Source organism: Siniperca chuatsi, linkage group LG19, assembly GCF_020085105.1.
Source record: "Siniperca chuatsi isolate FFG_IHB_CAS linkage group LG19, ASM2008510v1, whole genome shotgun sequence".
NCBI lineage: Eukaryota > Metazoa > Chordata > Actinopteri > Centrarchiformes > Sinipercidae > Siniperca > Siniperca chuatsi.
In genome coordinates, this window is record NC_058060.1 from 6,514,685 (window position 1) to 6,537,296 (window position 22,612).

A 22,612-nucleotide genomic window follows, 5' to 3' on the forward strand; every position below is an offset into this window, starting at 1 on the left:
TTTTCTATTTGTCATTTTTTATATGGAAAATTTAACTGATACGCGTTACACGGACCCTGTGTGTTTGTGTTGATTGATGACCATCTTAAAGCAGTAATGTGGGCTTACTCTGTGAGTTTTCCTCCTCCTCTTCTCTCTTCCCTGAATGGATGACCATCCCTCCTTGAAAGCACTGCAAGAAACATGGAGGCTCCTTACCCTGCTGGACCTGAACCTGGAGGAAGATGAAATGACACAGAAAAGGAGTGAAGCTTACCCAACAGAAAACAGACTTTTATTGTGACAAGAACCAGGAAAAGTGATCATATTTCTCGCATATTAGCTTCTCTGCACTGGCTCCCTGTAAAATCCAGAATATAATTTAAAATCCTCTCCTCACCTATTCACCTTAAACAGCTCATAGTACCCTATTACCCGACTAAAACACTGCGCTGCCAGAATGCAGAGTTACTTGCAGTTCCTAGAGTCTCCAAAAGTAGAATGGGAACCAGAGCCTTAAGCTATCAAGCTCCTCTCCTGTGGAATCAGGTCCCAGTTTGGGTTTCGGGGGGTAGACAACCTCTCCAAATTTAAAGCTAGGGTAGATAACGTTGGAGAAACTACCAAGAGACAGCTGGATTTTGAAAGTATCCAACTGAAAAAATCCGACCCCCTCCCTTCAGGCCTCCCTCCAAAGCCACTCCCCTAAAACATATTTTCATATATAACAAAAAATGCTCCTGAATTACATCACCTACCCTAGCTTTAAGAGTAGGCTTAAGACTTTCCTCTTTGATAAAGCTTATAGTTAGGGCTGGCTCAGGAGAGTCCTGAACCATCCCTTAGTATGCTGCTATAGGCCTAGACTGCTGGGAGACTTCCCACGATGCACTAAGCTCCTCTCTCCTCCTCTCCCTCTCCATCTGTACACATTCTTATTCCATTAATGCATGTTACTGACATCTACTCTCTCCTGTAGTTTTGTGCTTTCCCGTCTCTCTCCTCCTGTCACTTTCAGCAGGTATTTCTGCCTCCAGAGCTGCAGAGTCTGGATCTGTGATATTGGGCCACATACTGCCCCCATGTTCCTGCTCAACACCCACGACTACAATTATTCTTATTAGTCTTATTACCATAAAACTTCAATTAAAAGCCAAGCCCCAATTAGACGCCAATCCCTTTTATTGGCCGGGTGTGGCCGGGTTTTAACAAATAAACGCAGGTCTCAATTAGACGCCAGGTCTGGCATTTATAGAAGTTCTTTGGATGTTTAAAATCTCTTAAAGCCCATTGGGTCGCCCACTTGAGCTAGTTCTAAGCTGCTTAGATTGCACCTACATATGTTTAAACTTTTGTCAATATGGACATGCTACACATTGTTAGATTGGTTAGTTTCTCCACAATTCAATCATTTAGTTCATTTTACAGAACCCATGAGCACCAAAGTATAATTCATTCAGATTTACCGGCATGGTAAACAAGAGAGACGGAAAAAAAAGAAGTGGTGACTACCTACCTTTGAAGGAGTCATAAAGTCCGAATATGTGTCCATTCCTCTATTATTTATAATATTTAGTCCGTAAGGGCCTACCAATTAACAGAATCAAAACGTTTTTTCATAAAAATGAATCCAAGTTGAAATAACTACGGTAACCTTTGGCTTTCATCCTTTCTATAGGCTATTTATATAATATATAGGTATTTTGATACGGCTCTCTTTCTCTCTCTCTCATTTCAATTCAATGGGGCTTTATTGGCATGGTAAACAGACATTTATATTGCCCAAGTCTTCTTTTAAGTCTTGCCCAAGTTTTCTTTTAAGTCTTTTAAGTCTTCTTTTAAGTGTCTCAAAACGCATTTTTATAGGAAAGCATATCATGATCTTACCTGAGCTGTCTGTTTATTTTATTATTTTTATGTATTTTATATTTTATCATTCACTGTGGTATTTTATTTCTCTCTGTGAAGCAGAGAATGTAAGTGTGTGTGTGTGTGTTTCTCTCTCTCTCTGTGCATCAGAGCTAGATCAAATTAATGATTTGTAATTGATGTGTTATTTGATAGCCTAATTTTTATACAAGTAATACTGCTTTAAACAAACAATTTGATAGGTTCTGCATGAGGTTTCTGCCTGTTAAAAGGGCGTTTTTACTTGTTTATGGTGTTGGGTAAATAATATTATAAAGAGTACGGTCTAGACCTGCTCTATATGACAAGTGCCCAGAGATAACTTCTGTTATATATTTGGTGCTATATAAATAAAACTGAATTGAATTATTCACAGTGACCTTTCTTGCTCAGACACACACATACACACACTCTTTCATGTACCTGTGTTCCCCCCTCCTCGTCCAGCTCCACTGTCATAAGTGCTGATGTTCCCTTCTCGCTGACGGTGGAGTTGCGGCCCTGCCAGAAGAAGTAGCAGCACTTCTCCTTCCCGGCCCCCGCTGTTTTCAGCTGCTCCGGGTTCTGTCTTCTCCCAACTGATGGCAGAGATTGTTAGAAAGACATTAATGATTCTGACTAATCAGTTTACCCACATTTATACATTTGGAATCAAGTTCAGATACATTTTCAAGTATATATACAGTATGTAACTATATGAAATATGTGCATCAAATCTCTCTCTCATATATCTTGGAAGTGATGGATAATCTAATTTCAAATGGTTAATCTAATGTTAACTAGTAGGTTGTATTTCTGACCAAACACCTTGGAAGACTTCTCTCGGGAGCTTCTTTTGTGGTTAACTACTCTGATCTACAATATAGTAGAGAATAGAATAGCAGAGGCAATTTAACCACAGTTTGAAATGTCTGTAAATAGAGAAGATTGGTGCCTAAATCAAATATGGATGTATTCAGAGGGAGTCAGAGGTATTTCAGAGAAGGATATGACATGCAGTTGGAGTGGTCCCAGCACAGTTTAAGAAGTTGAAAGTAGAAAGAAAACTTATCATAAGAGGAAAGACTGAAAGACAAATTATAGCCGGAAGTTAAGATCTGTGTTGTGACAGGAGTGGGTATACTGTAAGTGATGGTACATGTGTGAAAATAAACGATATTAACCTGCAGTGCTGACCATGTACTTCCACTTCATCACATATGTGTCACCCTCATGAAACTGGCCAATGCTCTGGCGGGGCAGGCGGCTGTAGTCGAACTCCAGGATGTGCCACACCTCCACCGCCAGCGTGCTGATCTCGTAGCTCCGCCACTCCTCTCCCTCCACAAGGCCGTAGCCCCGCCCCACATTGAACCCGTCCAGTCTGGTGCAGATGGGTCCCTCATGGAGGGGCAGCATCAGGGAGGCGTCGTACGCATGGGGCTGATCAGAGGTGGACTTCTCCTGGGGTGAAGAGCAAGATGAAGTTCGGAGATGAAGGACAGAAAAGAGGGATGGCAGAGAGGGACAGAATCTGTATTTCATACTGTATATTATCCTTTGTGCCACACTGATTATAGCAATAAGACTTTTATGATACTGAAGTATTTTTTGATACCTTTTGATCAGTGATGTGGTCGTTGGTGTTTTTTATGGGACTGGGAGTTTTCCTGGAGTCACTCCAGTCCAGGAACTTCTCTTTGAACAGGGTGGTTTCATTGTGTTGAGTCAGTCTGCCAAACACTGCCCAGTCAGGTCGGCCCTGACCTTTCCTACAGGTGAGTAAGAGTATACAGTGCGTCAAAGAGACAATAATATAATAATACAACTTTGTTTTGATATAACAAACTCCATTGCAGGTTTCACAGACAAAGTCACTGACAAACCTCCATCACCTGATATTTTAAAATCAGATACAAATACAGTGTTCAAATACATTGGAAACCGACAGATAAGTGTTGCTTTAATTTGTATACAGTAGGTGGCAACCTTTTTGCGATCGGATGTTCCAGCCTGTTGCTCTAATATAAAGAAATTGTTGTTTCATATTCTGAGTCTGACGCTTGATTAACACCTATGTCCAAAATGTTGCAATGTGTGGGAATTCAACACTTTCTTTTGTATGATTTGCTTATGCAACTGTCTCCCAGATGTGCATTAGGCAACATTAAATTTGTCACTTAATGTTTGTGAAATCTGCTGAGCCACAACAGTGTAGCACACACACTGTTCTGTAATGATTTTTCAAAGGGGAAAAACATTATGAGTAAATACACATCCTGTGAATGATCCATTGCATATATGCATCTAATCATACAATTGCAATGTAGTATGTGTTTCCATACTTAGGTATGAGTGGGTTGCACTCTCCCGGGTCGAGCGGGTTAATGTCACAGTTTGTGTAGTCAAAGGTGCCGTTCCACAGGTGCTTGGCCAGCTGGAAGGCCACCTTCCTCTGTGCCAGCGTCACTTCCTTTCCATGCCATATGTACATCTCGCTGCCAAAGTCAAACACCAAAACCTGAACAGAAACGCAGACGGAGACAGTTTTTATTTTTCCAACCCAACAGTACCAGTGAGCATTGCTGTCTCCCACAAGATCTGGCTGATTTACAACTTAACATATTCAAGATAAGTGTTTAGACATGTCAGGTTGTCTGACCTCTTTGGGGTTGAGCAGGGAACAACGGGGCATCTTGGCCCAAAAATCATCATCTGGGACCAGTTTGTCATCCATCAGGCGGTAAATACAGTTTGTCTCCACAATGGCACCCTCATACAGCTCGTCTTCATCTGGTGTTCCTGCAGCTACATGAAGAAAGATAACGGCATCAGCTTGCATTTCATTGCTTCAGGGGCTGTTTCCTTGAGGTTGTATATATCAGATACAAATTCTTACACTGAAAACTCAACTGCCCTCCCAGAATCTTCCAGAAATCCTTGGCAGCATGGCTGTGTGTGCTGACGCCCTCCTCGATGACCTGGACATAGTTAGCGCGGCAACCCAAATCTCTCTTGCTCTGGATGAAGTTTGCTAACTCTGAAGCCTGAAAAAATGGCAGAGAAAAACCTTTATTGCATTACACTGATGAGTTCTGTTAATCTCATTCCAAAAACACAAATGTTCTGTGCTTTTTAATAAATGGCAGACATGGTTAACATACTGTTCATACTTGGCAAAAAAACATGTGGAACGCATCCATGCATTTCTTTAGGTTCACTTTTTGAAATCCTAGACCCTATCATTCAAGCTCATTACTCAGGAAAATACAGAAGAGTCTGCAAACTTTAATGAACCAAACTTAAACAACCCCTCAAAATAATGTGGGCCAGGGCTCTGAGCTTTCCTTTTTGTCTGATTGAGGTCAGCACTCTGTTCAGCCAATGAAAGGTCATCAGACCAGTCTCGGCTTTGAACAATAGCCTTGTTTTGTGTTCGTTTCCTGCAACAACCCAGAGACACACACACTACCCTTTCCTGTGCTGCGCCACTGTTGCTTCCTCCCAGGGCTGTTTACATCCTGCACGTGAAACCTGCCCTACATAACAGCACCGTTACTCCACCTGTGTTGATATGACTGAAACTTAAGTCAACCCAAACAAGCTTATCTAATTTTTTGTGTTATTTTGCAGCACCCAGAAGCCAGACTTACCTTGTTCTTCTCGATGACGTTGGCGAACTCGCCAGTCCAGATGAAGCAGTGGTGTGGCGTAATGAGTAGGAAACAATCGCCGCTGTTCAGGGAGGACGCTCTGGGCTCCACCAGCCTGGTCTGGACGTGTCGTCGGCCTGGTGTTACAAAAAACCCAACACACAGACAGGTGGCTTATCAGTGACAAGCTCTGATTATCACTGTCAGCATGCCTGGATTATCATACTACGGGTGTTGGAGCAACGATGTGCCAGCCATCACCATTTTCACCCTGTACATGTATGTACACGTATCTGCCTTGTCAAGATTAACCCCTTCCTATTAAAAATCTCTCTTTCCAACTAAATAATGTAGCCAGGACAGTATGCAATCTACATTTAATTATAAATTTGTCCAATTACAAACTCGAGGGTTTTAGGGGCCTCAGTGACTCACGATCCCATTGGCTCTCCAGGTGATCCAAGCAGAAACCAGCAGAAGCTATTCTAAAGCACCACTCTCAACACTGTCAGGTTGGGATAGCTAACCTCCTAACAAAGCGGTACCCCCTGGTGTAGTGGATTTGCTCTGGATAACAGACAGTGGGGTTTGGAGGAGAGGATCAGCCCAGGATAGTGTGAGGTGACCTGGGGAGAATGATTTAGAGCCACAGCTGTCACCACTAGACGTGCAGATAAGGTGCAAAGAAACCAAAATAGACCCACTCTCGTCTCCTATTTTAGATATCCTCTGGAAAGGACACCCTTGAAGCAGCATTCTCCAAATGTTTAAGTAAAACAGTAGCTATTTGTTTTTCCATCCTCTTAAACAACTGAATGCAACTGCTGGTATAGATGCTGCCTTAGTGTCTCTATATTTCACAGATAGGTCTCCACAAAACAGACAAGCCAATTTAAAAGATTTGGAAAATGTAGACAGATGTTCACATGTATCCCTTTCTGCTTGGCTGGCTTGTTTGTAGTGTAAACAAGCCACATCCTCAAGCCTGTCTATTCAAGGAGGCTGCCCTCAATTTTACTTTTGAAAGGGTTGTGCTTTTAACAGAGGACTTTGAGAGATATTTCTTGATACAGCATGATGGCCTCTGTGCCCTCTCAGGACAAATCCTTAGTTACCCACCAGACAGCACTTTAGTATTTGTTCTGTTAGGGTGGCTGTCTGACATCCGGCTAGAGTCCTTATTCAAAACCTGTGTCTCCCAACTGGTGGGTTGCAGTCCAAAAGTTGAGTAGGGTGCAGTCTGACCGAGTCGCAAGCAAAGAAAACCAACTTAATTTAGAAGTGTAGTGAATTTTGAACTCTGAATTCTGAACAGTGCTTTTATTAGCCAAGCTAGTGGTGTGGCTCTAGTAATGGAAAAGCACTAAATGACACTTTTCCTCTAGCGCCATAATCAGGTAAACTTTTACATTTGTCCGATACTCTGGTTTACGACCAAACACCTGAAAAGTGATGACATCCTCAGCCTCAGCTGTACTTACTGCTAATTATTGAATGTTAGCATGCTAATAAGATTATAATTAAGATAGTGAACATGGTAAACAAACCTGCTAAACATCAGCATGTTAGCATTGTCATTGTGAGCATGTTAGCATGCTGATGTTAGCATTTAGCTCAAAGCACCGCTGTGCTTAAGTACAGCCAATAGACTCACAGGGCTGCTAGCATGGATGTAGACTCTTAGTCTTATTAATAACCGTTTCCTTTAGCAGAGTGAGTAGCAGGTGCTACAACATGCAACTTTACACTACAACTAGCCTTTTGATGGCTCAGAAGAAGCTAACGTAACCCACAACAGGGCCAAACATAAGTATGACGCTATTAAACTTAGCATTACTTACAGTGAACACAGAAAAGAAAAAAACTAGCCTGGCTTTTTAGTTAGAAAATGACTTTTTAATCTCATAATCTTTTTCAGCAAAGCATATGTTTTTTATCCTTTTCTTTTTAACTAGCCTGAATTAGCAAGTGTTGTTTCTGCCCTTATTTCACTCTAGTTGCAAATCTTATTACTTAGTTTTAATTTAGTGAAATTATATTAAACAGGCAGCAGTTAGCACCGTTTCCTCAAAGCAATAAGGTCCTGGGAATAAATCCACTGACAGGCGTAATGGATGGGTGGAAATAAAACTGAATGAGTGTTGTTAAAATGTGGACCTGGATCTAGACCTGTTGGGAACCACTGCTTTTAGCTGTTTTACTAAATACTATTGATTACACATTTCTGAAAACACAGGCCTGTAGAAATGTGGGCAAGATGACAGTTGTTATCAGCATTACAACCATAGACGATGTAAGTAAGATGTTTGTAATCTGGACTTTCCACAAAATGTTTTTATGTGTTATTACTGGAATTAGTATTGGTATGGAATTTAGTCAACTAAAAATAGGATGAAAAAGGCTCAGGTCAACTGACCTTTGACCTGTAAGAGCATGAGTTTCTTGTAAGGCACGGCGCTGTTGTTGGACATCTGCTCGGAGATGTTGACGCTGCGCAGGTTGATGTTGCTGAAGTTCTCCTTGCTGGCCAGACCAGCCAGAGCCACATCAGAGAAACCAGAGTTCTTATTCACTGCAGTGATCAGAACAGAGCACAGAGAAGAGACATGAGACAGAAAGAAACAGAAATAACACACAACATTCAATCATTACATTTAGCCCCTGTAAACATATGAGACAACAGCTAGAGTCTAAATTACCTTTCAAGCACGGCACTAAAGGTCTCTAAATGACTGCAACAAATATAGAACACTCCAGACATTTTTGAAGTTTTTAATAGCTAGTTATGGGAGTAACATGACATTGATTTTGTGAGTTCTCTAACATCACTCTCAAAACAACCTGCAGACCACGTCCATCTTAAAAACAAAGTATCTTGATTGGACATATTTAAAATATCAGTTATGCTTAAATGTGTATCTGAGATGGAGATGTTTGTTTCGCTCTCTCTTATTTTGCAGTGGAAGTGGAAGCCTTTTGTTTCAAACACTGGCTGTCAATAGGTGAATACATCTTTTAGCCACTATTATAAAGACAAGACAAAAGCAGATATTTATTGCACTTGGTGATTACAGTGATTACAACTGAACTGGTTTCACAAAAAGGATATGTTTGTCAATGTGTTTCTGCAGGGACACATTTATAAAAGCTCATGCATTTTCACATGTTCTGCAACTATTCACAAAACAGCACAGTCACAGAAGGTGAAAACCAGATGACAGACAAATATGCAGTTTAATTAAAATATGAAATTCCCATGTGACTGGCCAAGATTGGACAATGATTAACGAGAACAATTTGATGCCCTAAACAAACTGAACTATATTCAAGGATTGACAAAGTATTGTAATGTACAATATTGCAACATCAAGAATTATATTTAGAGTTTTCTCATTTTGACAAAAGGAGCCTGTCCCTGAGTGTTTTGGTCTCATGCATTTTCCAGCTCCTCATCCATCCTTACTCACTCTTCTCTGCCTTCATCCTCTTGCTCTCCAGCAGGCCAACATTGAGCCTCTGTTCTGTGTATTCGTGTCTGATGTCCTCCCTGGCAGCCAGCATCTTTAGAGGGTTCCTAGATGACTGGACGTTACGCGCCGGGCGCACCGCTCGCTTGTGTTGCACCATCTCCGAGGTCAGCCTGGAGAAGAGGTCAGAGACGAAGTTGCATAGTCAACAGAGAAAAGGTAGAGTCGCACTCACAATGATGATTTAGTCAGGGTTCTTACTTAAAAATGACCTCTGGCAGTGAGAGCTTACTTTGGCACCTGGGGACCGAAGATGGCATCAAAGTCATCGTCTATCTCCACCTTGTTGGTGGTGACGGGGATCTCCTCCACTTGGCGGTAGAACTTGGAAAAAGTTTCATCTTCGAGGGTCATCACTTCCTTTACCTTCTTCTCTGTAACTGTGATGGTCGCCTCTGGCAGTCCAGACACTGAGGAGGGACAAGACAAGGTCATACAATATCCAGAATTCATTGAAGTTACTACTACAGATGATTTGCCAAAGCCTGTGCAAGCATCACTGGGCTTATGTATTACCACTGAAAGTAGTAAGATGCGCTTATTTATTTATTCATATATGTGAATAAATATGAATAAATGTCAAATTTAAATTGTAACTTTGATTTATGAAAATTTTACATAAAGCTAGTAAAAGTCTTACTTCTATGAATGCATACAGTTTAGAATTTCAATCCTCCAGATTGTCATATCAAACCCAATTTTTGGGTCTATTTTGGGACTATTTGTCATTTTTCCAGCATTTCTTTGCCTCCATAAATGGTTGATTTCAATGTTACAATGTAATGTACAGAACTGAAAATGCCTACAAATGCACTAAGGATTCACAGTAATTGATAAATGCATGTACTGGACATGATGTGGAAGACAAAAGCTGGTGCATGGGCGCATTTCATGTAATGTGGAAAATGTTAATGTTGACTGTGTCTATTAAAACAGCATGACATGATGAATCCTCTTAGTCCACATTTTGTTTGGCAGCACTGTAAACAGAAAAATAAAAGAAATATACTGAAAAAAAGAAATGCAACAAAACAAGAGCAACTCATGTATCTATTTCTTTAAGTATATTTTTTTATTTATAATTTATATATTTTTTCCAAAGGGAATCAAACTGGGAATGTTGCGATCATAGTATATGCTAAGCATCTTAACCATCACAATGCCCCAGTTGTGTTGCATTTCTGCATTTCTTGAGTAGCCACTGAAAGCTTGTTTATTACACCCAGTGATCAATACACATCATTTTGAACGGAACTCTATTGCTATCCCTTTTTGACATTCAGACATAGGTGTCTGTTACGGAAATGTTCCATAATGGCATTGTTCAGACCTAACAGGACCATTACAGAAAGTGCCACAATGACTGCATGATAGTTCGCATCTGATGTATGGAAAAGTGTCACTGCTGGAGAACAGCAATGAGTTACAAAGTACTGACATAAAGGAAAAGGTGTTTTTGCTAGTGAAAAAATAACAGTGCGCACACAGCTCCCAATCTTCAACACTGTATCGGGTGCCCGGCCATAACAAGGATCAAAACAAACAGAATGCCGACGCTCACAGATAAACAGTCTTCTTGTTTATAGCGGGCAAAAACAAATGCGTTTCAGCTTAGAAGCCATCATCAGCATAATCAAAACAGCTGAAATGGTGATTTATAACAGGTGAGGTTCAAACACCAATCAGCAAAGAGAATATATAATTGCATGATAGGATACATACGTGAATGAACCACCCAGAAGCGGCCTCTCCTAATGAAGGAGGAGTGACCACAAAAAACAGAATCAACAATGACATCTGGGTGGTTCACCTGTTAAAAATCGCCATTTCTGCTCTTTTGATTACGCTGTTGATGGCATCTAGCTCGCCATTTCTGCTCTTTTGATTACGCTGTTGATGGCATCTATGAAGACTGTTTATCTGCCCACAACAACAAGAAGACTGTTTATCTGTTTGTTTTGAAACGTGTTTTTGCTCACAGGCTGCATCACTTATGGACTGTAAAACTTCTTTTGTGCATATTCAACATTGTGCTGCAGCAGCCTTAATGTTAATGCGACTGCCTTTAATTCAGACTTGTGCAGTGTTGAAAGTGATACAGAAATCTTACTAGGTCTGACCTAGTAAGACTGCTGTTGTGGACTTTAATGTCAAAGTGACTCTGGCACTTATTTGAGACTGACATGTTAAATTGCCGTAACATTCACGTAACGAGATGCATGTCTGAAAGGGGCTCTATTATCACACTCTTGCTGTTACCACCAGCAACCACAGGTGTCACCAAATCAACCAGGACTGAAGTCTTACAGACTCAAAAGTAGAAAATTCTAAATGCATGCAATATTTGCCTGGAAAAAAGCAACACAAATGGATTATCTCATCTCGCATGAATTAAAGTGAACTAGACAGAGAATACTGCATTTAATTCATTAAGTTTGTTCTAAACTCTCTACATCAGATAGGATAGAATCTATAATTGATTGTATGGTTATAATATGGGACCATTTTTTTTTCAACGTGAAAGGCCTGATTCTACACCCAGTGACTTGTAGACAGCATGCTGAACATCACTGACCTTTACTGTTGAGCTTGCCTAGGAATGACTCCAGTTTATCCAGCTTAATGTCGGACTCTAGGTTCAGATCTGGTACGGCCTTGATCTCTGCACACACACACACACACACACACACACACACACACACACACACACACACACACACACACACACACACACACACACACACACACACACACACACACACACACACACACACACACACACACACACACACACACACACACGTTAGAGCCATATAAATTGACTGTTTGATTTTAGCACAGATCCCATCTCTGAACAGGCAGGCATTTTAACAATAGTTAAGAGCCACTAAATATGAATTCTTCTACACTTCAGACTCATGCATATTCAGAGGAACACTATCTCATGGTTTATATTCTATTAGGCTTTCATAGCCTAATAGAAGTCTCACAGCATCATCAGCCACATTAGTGTTGATGATATTTATGGTTGTGGTGATGATGATGAACATTGCATTCAGTGCAACACCAAAAAAAAAAAAAAAAGGAATACACCTTTGATAGATATCTCCTCCATGTCTTTTGAAAGAGAAGCAAAGACAATCAATTACACTGTGTTCAAATGAGATCTGACCCAGAATAATTTCAAAAACTGTAAATGTAGCATCAGTGGACCACCTGTCAGCATCAGAAATCATATTACACAGAGATCCACCTAAGTTTAAGACAACATTTCAGTTAACTAACTATATGCAGAATATTTTTTGGAAACTGTGTGTCTGGTGACAGTTGAGGATGTAACAAAGTCATGTCATTAGGTCTAAATCAGATTGGAGCAGCAGCTAAATGAACTGAACGGCTCCACATGACAGCAGTGTGACATAACAGGTAACCAGAGGATAGAGAGTGTAGTCAAAGGAATAACAAAGTAAAACTGACCTTCCTGTGGTTTGGAGATGGCCAGGCTGCTGTTCTTGGGTTTGGATGACACTGAAGACTGGAGGGCTGAGGGGGAGGCCAACCCTGTTGTATGAACACAGACAGGCATGAACATCTAATGACCCAAAAAGCATGATGTGGTTCCAGTTTCATTTCATAGGTTAAGACACAGATTGTTACCGGAACATTGGTTCAATTTACACCACAGAACAGGTAATTTACTGTTACTAGGCATACTTGAAGACACTTATCTTGTTTAATTGCATCAGACAATGGACTTGTCTCTGTACTTGTTAGATCTTAGTGCTGCATTCGACACCATTGACCATCACATCCTATTGTAGAGACTGGAACATTTATTTGGCATTAAAGGAGCCGCACTAAGTGATCTCAGTTTGTACATGTTAACGATGAATCCTCCATGTACGCCAAAGTTAGTCATGGAATTCCACAAGGTTCTGTGCTTGGACTAATTCTATTCACCTTATATATGATTCCTTTAGGAAATATTATTAAGAAACACTCCATAAACTTTCATTGTTATGCGGATGATACCCAATTATATACACCGATCAAGCCAGATGAAACTAATCAGTTAACTAAACTTCAGGCACGCCTTAAGGACATAAAAACCTGGATGACCTGCAATTTTCTGATGTTAAACTCTGACAAAACTGAAGTTATTGTACTTGGCCTCACACACCTCCGAGACATGTTATTTAAAGATATAGTTACTCTAAATGGCATTATCCTGGCCTCCAGCACCACCGTGAGGACTCTCAGAGTTATCTTTGATCAGGATTTGTCCTTTAACTCCTGTATGAAACAAAATTCAAGGACTGCCTTTTTTACTTACGTAACATTGCAAAAATCAGGCAAATCCTGTCTCAAAATTATGCAGAAAAACTAGTCCATGCATTTGTTACTTCCAGTTGATCCAGAAGGCTGCGGCATGTGTATTGACAAGAACTAGGAAAAGAGATCATATTTCTCTCTAGTATTAGCTTCTCTGCACTGGTTCCCATTAAAATCCAGAATAGAATTTAAAATCCTTCTCCTCACCTACAAAGCTCTTAATGGTCAGGCACCATCATATCTTTAAGAGCTCATAGTACCCTATTACCCCACTAGAAAACTGCGCTCCCAGAATGCAGGATTACTTGTGGTTCCCTAGAGTCTACAAAAGCAGAATGGGAGCCAGAGCCTTCAGCTATCAAGCTCCTCTCCTGTGGAATCAGGTCCCAGTTTGGGTTTGGGAGGCAGACACCATCTCCACATTTAAGAGTAGGCTTAAGACTTTCCTCTTTGATAAAGCTTATAGTTAGGGCTGGCTCAGGTGAGTCCTTAAGCATCCCTTAGTTATGCTGCTATAGGCCTATACTGCTGGGAGACTTCCCATGATGCACTAAGCTCCTCTCTTCTCCTCTCCATTTGTATGCATTTTGATCCTATTAATGCATGTTACTAACTCGACATCTCTCTCCGTACTTTTGTGCTTTCTCTCTCTCTCCTTCTGTCGCTTTCAGCAGGTATGTCTGCCTCTGGAGCTGTAGAGTCTGGATCTATGATTGTGGGCCTCCTGCTGCCCCGTGTTCCTGCCACTACAATTGTTATTATTAGTCTTATTACTATTAATATCAGTATCATTCCTATTATTATTACTTATTAATATTACCACTACCATTACATTATTATTTAAAAATTCTAGGTGGAATTTGCATTGTGCTTCCCCTTCCCCTCCCACCCTTCTCTCTCTCCATCTCCCCTCTTTCTCCCCCTCCCTAACCAGCAGCGACGGATGGCCACCCACCCTGAGTCTCGTTCTGCCCGAGGTTTCTGCCTCTTAAAGGAAGTTTTTCCTTTCCACTGTCGCCAAGTGCTTGCTCATGGTGGGATTTGTTGGGTCTCTGTAAATAATATTATAAAGAGTACGGTCTTGACCTGCTCTGTAGGAAAAGTGCAATGACATAACTTCTGTTATGAATTGGAGCTATATAAATAAAACTGAATTGAATTATTGCCAACTAATGTTGAGGAATAAACACAGTTAAACATAACTGGGATGGACCCATGTATTATTAAAATGTTGGAGCTTTCATATACTACACATCACAAAGCATTGTGTGTGTATTACGCACAACACCTGCAAGACGAGGGGCGCATGACGGGGCTAGCTGAACTAGCACTACCGTTACCGAGCTAATCTTCTAGCACGTTTAGTGCCAGTTGACCTACGGTGACCAGACTGGGTGTCCTGAGTCCCGACAAATATCTGCAAAACACTAAAATGTCCCGTTTTTTTAACATTCACTACCAAATTGTCCAGGGTTTCACCACAATTAAAATAATAATTAGAATATTGTACTTGTTTTCAGCGCTTATATAGACGTTTACCATGTTCTGTCCCCTCATTATTACCTAACCCAATATAAAAACATAAACAATGCACCACGCATCTGAATTCAACACTGATTTGTCTATATGTGTATCAATCAATCAATGTGTTGTTGTAAAGGCTGTTGCTAGCCTATGAGTCATAGGCAAGGAGACGCTGCCAAGAGAGGATGTGGGGCCTGACGGTGGGGAAGTTGCTTCTGAGTTGTATCGGCAAATGCTGTGTTCTAACTTTGCCCTAGTTCAGCTGTAGCGGAGCACATTAATTTATCATGAGGAATATCAAGCCAAAGGTATGGACTCTGAAGGGATGGGAGACAAGGGTGGTGAGGATTGGGAAATAAAAGGTAGGAAGAAGATTAGGAAATGGCTTCTCAGGGAAATGGGAGAGGGGATGATAAACAGGCTAATAAAATGTGGAAAGTAGGGCCAAGTCAGGGACAAACGGAAGTGCAGAACGAGTTGATCAAGTGCAGGGAGGGACAGTTGGGGTTTTGGGTCAACTAACCCTCTTAAACTGACAGATGCCTTGCAGAGAGAGCTGGGGATATACAGTGGTGTGAAAAAGTGTTTGCCCCCTTCCTGATTTCTTTTTTTTTTTTGCATAATAAAAAAAAAATTTAATAGTATATAATATAATAGTGACAATAGTGATCCAGGTAATATGTTATTCAGTCTTCATGAATTAAAAAGGGCAATTCAAGCAGGGACAAATACTATTCCAGGAAGGGATGGGGTAGGATATGAAGTACTCAAGCATATTAACAATTTGGTGCTGGAAGAGGTGCTTGCATTGATAACCACAGCTTGTGAGAATGGTCAGTTGCCTGCGGATTGGAAACATTTAGTAGTAGTACCAATATTAAAACCAGGTAAAGATGCAATTAGCCCAGTATCTTACAGGCTTGCATCACTGTTATGTAAAACGATGGAGAGGATGGTCACTGATAGGCTAGTTTATATGCTCGAGAGCAGGACATTTTTTTCCTGACCTTTTTCAAAATTTGATCGTGTATATAATGTCATATTTTGGAGGGAAGTTGGCTTGGTAGTCTTTAGTTAGTTTCTCTCATATTAACAATTGTTTAAATCACAATGCTGGGGAGGCTGGGGCTTACAGGTAGAGTGGGTCGTCCACTAATCGGAAGGTCGGTAGTTCGATCCCGGCTTCCCCCAGCCAACAAGTCAAAGTGTCCTTGGCAAGATACTGAACCCCAAATTGCTCCTGTGTGCCTTCGGTGTGTGAGTGTGTGTGACTGAGTTAGTTTCGTTGGACTGATGAGCAGTTGGACTGATTCATGCACAGCTAACAACACTAGCCTCAAAGGCTGCCAAAGCTATAAAGGCACTGTCTAAGCAACATTTCTGATGTTAATCCCTCCTATGCCACTCTCCATTAGCCATAATCTGGCCAAACTCCCCCAAAACACATATTAAACCTTCCATCCCCCTTGGGCCAAGCCTGGAGCTAATAGGGAACAACTCCAATAATAAAATAATTTCAGCAGCTACTCTGACCTGGTGTGTCTTGGCCTGATGGAGGGAAACGCCAAAGTTAGTCATGGAATTCCACAAGGTTCTGTGCTTGGACTAATTCTATTCACCTTATATATGATTCCTTTAGGAAATATTATTAAGAAACACTCCATAAACTTTCATTGTTATGCGGATGATACCCAATTATATACACCGATCAAGCCAGATGAAACTAATCAGTTAACTAAACTTCAGGCACGCCTTAAGGACATAAAAACCTGGATGACCTGCAATTTTCTGATGTTAAACTCTGACAAAACTGAAGTTATTGTACTTGGCCTCACACACCTCCGAGACATGTTATTTAAAGATATAGTTACTCTAAATGGCATTATCCTGGCCTCCAGCACCACCGTGAGGACTCTCAGAGTTATCTTTGATCAGGATTTGTCCTTTAACTCCTGTATGAAACAAAATTCAAGGACTGCCTTTTTTACTTACGTAACATTGCAAAAATCAGGCAAATCCTGTCTCAAAATTATGCAGAAAAACTAGTCCATGCATTTGTTACTTCCAGTTGATCCAGAAGGCTGCGGCATGTGTATTGACAATAACTAGGAAAAGAGATCATATTTCTCTAGTATTAGCTTCTCTGCACTGGTTCCCATTAAAATCCAGAATAGAATTTAAAATCCTTCTCCTCACCTACAAAGCTCTTAATGGTCAGGCACCATCATATCTTTAAGAGCTCATAGTACCCTATTACCCCACTAGAAAACTGCGCTCCCAGAATGCAGGATTACTTGTGGTTCCCTAGAGTCTACAAAAGCAGAATGGGAGCCAGAGCCTTCAGCTATCAAGCTCCTCTCCTTTGGAATCAGATCCCAGTTTGGGTTTGGGAGGCAGACACCATCTCCACATTTAAGAGTAGGCTTAAGACTTTCCTCTTTGATAAAGCTTATAGTTAGGGCTGGCTCAGGTGAGTCCTTAAGCATCCCTTAGTTATGCTGCTATAGGCCTATACTGCTGGGAGACTTCCCATGATGCACTAAGCTCCTCTCTTCTCCTCTCCATTTGTATGCATTTTGATCCTATTAATGCATGTTACTAACTCGACATCTCTCTCCGTACTTTTGTGCTTTCTCCTCTCTCTCCTTCTGTCGCTTTCAGCAGGTATGTCTGCCTCTGGAGCTGTAGAGTCTGGATCTATGATTGTGGGCCTCCTGCTGCCCCCGTGTTCCTGCCACTACAATTGTTATTATTAGTCTTATTACTATTAATATCAGTATCATTCCTATTATTATTACTTATTAATATTACCACTACCATTACATTATTATTTAAAAATTCTAGGTGGAATTTGCATTGTGCTTCCCCTTTCCCCTCCCACCCCTTCTCTCTCTCCATCTCCCCTCTTTCTCCCCCCCCCCTCCCTAACCAGCAGCGACGGATGGCCACCCACCCTGAGTCTCGTTCTGCCCGAGGTTTCTGCCTCTTAAAGGAAGTTTTTCCTTTCCACTGTCGCCAAGTGCTTGCTCATGGTGGGATTTGTTGGGTCTCTGTAAATAATATTATAAAGAGTACGGTCTTGACCTGCTCTGTAGGAAAAGTGCAATGACATAACTTCTGTTATGAATTGGAGCTATATAAATAAAACTGAATTGAATTATTGCCAACTAATGTTGAGGAATAAACACAGTTAAACATAACTGGGATGGACCCATGTATTATTAAAATGTTGGAGCTTTCATATACTACACATCACAAAGCATTGTGTGTGTATTACGCACAACACCTGCAAGACGAGGGGCGCGTGACGGGGCTAGCTGAACTAGCACTACCGTTACCGAGCTAATCTTCTAGCACGTTTAGTGCCAGTTGACCTACGGTGACCAGACTGAGTGTCCTGAGTCCCGACAAATATCTGCAAAACACTAAAATGTCCCGTTTCTTTAACATTCACTACCAAATTGTCCAGGGTTTCACCACAATTAAAATAATAATTAGAATATTGTACTTGTTTTCAGCGCTTATATAGACGTTTACCATGTTCTGTCCCCCTCATTATTACCTAACCCAATATAAAAACATAAACAATGCACCACGCATCTGAATTCAACACTGATTTGTCTATATGTGTATCAATCAATCAATGTGTTGTTGTAAAGGCTGTTGCTAGCCTATGAGTCATAGGCAAGGAGACGCTGCCAAGAGAGGATGTGGGGCCTGACGGTGGGGAAGTTGCTTCTGAGTTGTATCGGCAAATGCTGTGTTCTAACTTTGCCCTAGTTCAGCTGTAGCGGAGCACATTAATTTATCATGAGGAATATCAAGCCAAAGGTATGGACTCTGAAGGGATGGGAGACAAGGGTGGTGAGGATTGGGAAATAAAAGGTAGGAAGAAGATTAGGGAAATGGCTTCTCAGGGAAATGGGAGAGGGGATGATAAACAGGCTGCGAATAAAATGTGGAAAGTAGGGCCAAGTCAGGGACAAACGGAAGTGCAGAACGAGTTGATCAAGTGCAGGGAGGGACAGTTGGGTTTTGGGTCAACTAACCCTCTTAAACTGACAGATGCCTTGCAGAGAGAGCTGGGGGATATACAGTGGTGTGAAAAAGTGTTTGCCCCCTTCCTGATTTCTTTTTTTTTTTTTGCATAATAAAAAAAAATTTAATAGTATATAATATAATAGTGACAATAGTGATCCAGGTAATATGTTATTCAGTCTTCATGAATTAAAAAGGGCAATTCAAGCAGGGACAAATACTATTCCAGGAAGGGATGGGGTAGGATATGAAGTACTCAAGCATATTAACAATTTGGTGCTGGAAGAGGTGCTTGCATTGATAACCACAGCTTGTGAGAATGGTCAGTTGCCTGCGGATTGGAAACATTTAGTAGTAGTACCAATATTAAAACCAGGTAAAGATGCAATTAGCCCAGTATCTTACAGGCTTGCATCACTGTTATGTAAAACGATGGAGAGGATGGTCACTGATAGGCTAGTTTATATGCTCGAGAGCAGGACATTTTTTTCCTGACCTTTTTCAAAATTTGATCGTGTATATAATGTCATATTTTGGAGGGAAGTTGGCTTGGTAGTCTTTAGTTAGTTTCTCTCATATTAACAATTGTTTAAATCACAATGCTGGGGAGGCTGGGGCTTACAGGTAGAGTGGGTCGTCCACTAATCGGAAGGTCGGTAGTTCGATCCCGGCTTCCCCCAGCCAACAAGTCAAAGTGTCCTTGGCAAGATACTGAACCCCAAATTGCTCCTGTGTGCCTTCGGTGTGTGAGTGTGTGTGACTGAGTTAGTTTCGTTGGACTGATGAGCAGTTGGACTGATTCATGCACAGCTAACAACACTAGCCTCAAAGGCTGCCAAAGCTATAAAGGCACTGTCTAAGCAACATTTCTGATGTTAATCCCTCCTATGCCACTCTCCATTAGCCATAATCTGGCCAAACTCCCCCAAAACACATATTAAACCTTCCATCCCCCTTGGGCCAAGCCTGGAGCTAATAGGGAACAACTCCAATAATAAAATAATTTCAGCAGCTACTCTGACCTGGTGTGTCTTGGCCTGATGGAGGGAAAAGGAGAGTCATTTTCCCCCAGCAGCTAATTGAGAAGGGGGCTTTGGAGGATTCAGGGCAGAGAGCAGAGACTGAACTGTGGACTTAACTCTCTGTGGTGTAATGACTAAGTTATAAGTTCATGTGTGCATATGAGAGATGGAGAAAGAGGATTGTCGAGAAGGTATGTGTGTCCAGTTTCTCGTCACAACAATGCCCTCTGACCTTTCTTCACCATGCGTGCAGCTACAGTGAACTGGGTGGAGTCGTTGGCAGCTCCGTAGCCTTTCATCTTCCAGGCCTCCTCTTGGGCTACTATCAGCTGTTTCCGCTCCTGAATGGACATGTGAGACTCGATCCCCTGACACTCCATCTCAGCTTCAGCTATTCTCTAAGAGAAGGGAGGAGAGAGAAGTTACTGTCAGTTACAATGAATACTGGATGGACTAAAAGTTAAAGGAATAATCCACCTTATGGTACTTACATTTGTGATATACCCACTTTTAAACCAAACTGTATCCACAACAGTACTTTCTGTTAGAATTTTCCTGGAATGACTTGGGCACTTGGACTTGGATAGAACAAGTACAAAAAAATTTACTTTATTAGCTATCAAGCTCTATTATAGTTTCTTTGGAAGTATGTGGTCACACTACAGTAAAAGGAAAAATACACCACAAAAAAAAAAAAATGCAACCAGAACTGCATTTTTTTATTGCCATTGACTGTTCTTAACAGTGATAAAGTGTTTGAATGTGGAATTTTCCTTTAACAGCAAGGAAAACATCAAACAGGCAAAGTAGTTGAGGAAAACAAGGACACCAAAGGAGGGTATCAGGAAGCACATTAATCCCTGCCTCACATTGAAAACAAGCTGTTTACCAACATCCGAAAATATTGATTCTTTCTTTTCTGCTGGATGCACATGGCTTAGAAATGCCGTAGAAATGTTTTAGTGTCACTCATGAAGTTAAAATGAAAGAAATGTTAGTTAAAGAAAGTGAAAACAAAGAACAATAGCAGACAAAGTCTTTTAGTGAGCAATTATAACATGCAAATTTTGAGGCACAACACCATTGCTTTGACTGTATATATATATATATATATATATATATATAAGGCTGCCACTGGGGAGGGGGAGTTGGGGGATTTGCAAGAGCACTGTACACAGTATTGACAAGGTCACCTTCCGTCTCCAGGGGTGTTTCTCATCCACCTGCATGGGTCTGGGAGATCTGGTGACCTTCACAACCAGAGGGATGGAAGTGAAGGTAAGAAAGGATGAGGATTAAGAGACAAGGATGAAAAGATGGTAGAAAACGTTCAAGTTCAGCACAAGCATTAGAAGCGGCAGGGGCTGCCATGCTGCCTTCACAAGCAAAGGGACAAAGCTTTTTTTTTGTGGCAAAAAACAGGAACATGGTGGCTGTGAAGGACGGCAGAGCACTACTGATCATAATGTGCACTAGCCATAATTGTTTTGCCAACATGGTTGTAGCTGACAGAGCAGAAAGAATTGACAGATAGTGCAGTATGGGGGTGAAATGGTTTGTAATGTGAAAGAATGCAGTGCCAAATAACCACAAAGGTATAGATGAAGAGCATTTCGGAGAGCCTTACTCTCTGTATGGGGCATTTAAGAGATTCCCTCCATCAATGAATTAGTTCAAATCGAATAATGAAGTTCCATGTTAAAACAATGGGGTTTATGATTTGTGTATGGATTTCAGAGCTTAGTGAAGTAGATGGGCAAGCAATGCATGCAGCACAGGCTGTTGCAACTTCCTACCTGGCTGGCTGACTCATGTTGGGAAGAAGTAGAATGAGGCTCAGGAGGAGGAGAGAAAGTAGAGGCAAAGGCCGGCTCCTATACGAGGCATGGCCATGGAAAGAGGAAATACACACACACACACAGGATATCATCAAGTGTATAGCAGCTGCAAGGCTGTAGCCAGGATTTTAGAAATGCTGAGGTCATGGGGACCAAATTCCCCCAAAGAACCCAACATACCTAAAAAATGTACTGTACTAGTATTTAAATGGGCACTCCAAAGATTTTACAAATGAAGATCAGTTAACTAGTCATGGTTAATGCTGGGCAGCCTGTGAAAACTGTGGCTTGAGCTTGGAGACTATACATTTATAACAGAAAGCCTGTGTAACAAACAGGGGGTGTGAAGTTAGAAAGAGATGGGCAGTTCATTTTGGGAAGTGTAGAATCCTCTGCTGCTTCGATTTTGACCGTTCCTTTTTTTTTTTTTTTTTTTACCCTGTCTCTTGCAAGTCCCTCAAATTTATGGAAGTGGAATACTAAATCATTGAACCCCTTCAAACAATACACACTTCATTTCACTGTTTAATTACATTTAATTTAACCTGTACTGCCCTACATAATGGTTTCATTATAGTCCATATGTTGAAAGCCTTCTTTACCCCACCAGGTGTGTAATTTGGGACAAATGACAGACAAATGCAACTCCAATATTCACTCTTCTTTAACTCTGTTTTGGGTTCTACCAGCTCCTGAGGAAAATACTGTATGTGGCTCTTTAGCTGCTAAATGCTCCACTATGATCACCAGCTAACATTGTCTGTTTAGTGCTGTGCAGGTACCATACAGTGGCTTTATCAGAGGGAAACTGC

General features: G+C 41.1%; 1 protein-coding gene across 19 annotated transcripts in view; it reads right to left on the bottom strand.

Moving 5' to 3' along the window:
* The window catches only part of svila (supervillin a), a 105,636-nt gene that overhangs the window by 6,796 nt on the left and 76,228 nt on the right, over positions 1-22,612 (bottom strand). For 16 of the 19 annotated variants that reach the window (XM_044176575.1, XM_044176566.1, XM_044176576.1 and 13 more), the window contains 16 exons: positions 21,759-21,836; positions 21,156-21,212; positions 20,195-20,360; positions 12,524-12,607; positions 11,622-11,708; positions 9,279-9,456; positions 8,987-9,159; positions 7,936-8,091; positions 5,520-5,656; positions 4,766-4,913; positions 4,529-4,674; positions 4,212-4,387; positions 3,485-3,638; positions 3,051-3,330; positions 2,311-2,465; positions 109-214 (listed from right to left, as the gene is read on the bottom strand). In XM_044176575.1, coding sequence (XP_044032510.1) covers positions 109-214; positions 2,311-2,465; positions 3,051-3,330; positions 3,485-3,638; positions 4,212-4,387; positions 4,529-4,674; positions 4,766-4,913; positions 5,520-5,656; positions 7,936-8,091; positions 8,987-9,159; positions 9,279-9,456; positions 11,622-11,708; positions 12,524-12,607; positions 20,195-20,360; positions 21,156-21,212; positions 21,759-21,836 — 2,281 coding nt within the window. The remainder of the gene's footprint in view (positions 1-108; positions 215-2,310; positions 2,466-3,050; positions 3,331-3,484; positions 3,639-4,211; positions 4,388-4,528; positions 4,675-4,765; positions 4,914-5,519; positions 5,657-7,935; positions 8,092-8,986; positions 9,160-9,278; positions 9,457-11,621; positions 11,709-12,523; positions 12,608-20,194; positions 20,361-21,155; positions 21,213-21,758; positions 21,837-22,612) is intronic. The other 3 variants (XM_044176571.1, XM_044176572.1, XM_044176567.1) reach the window with 2 other exon arrangements.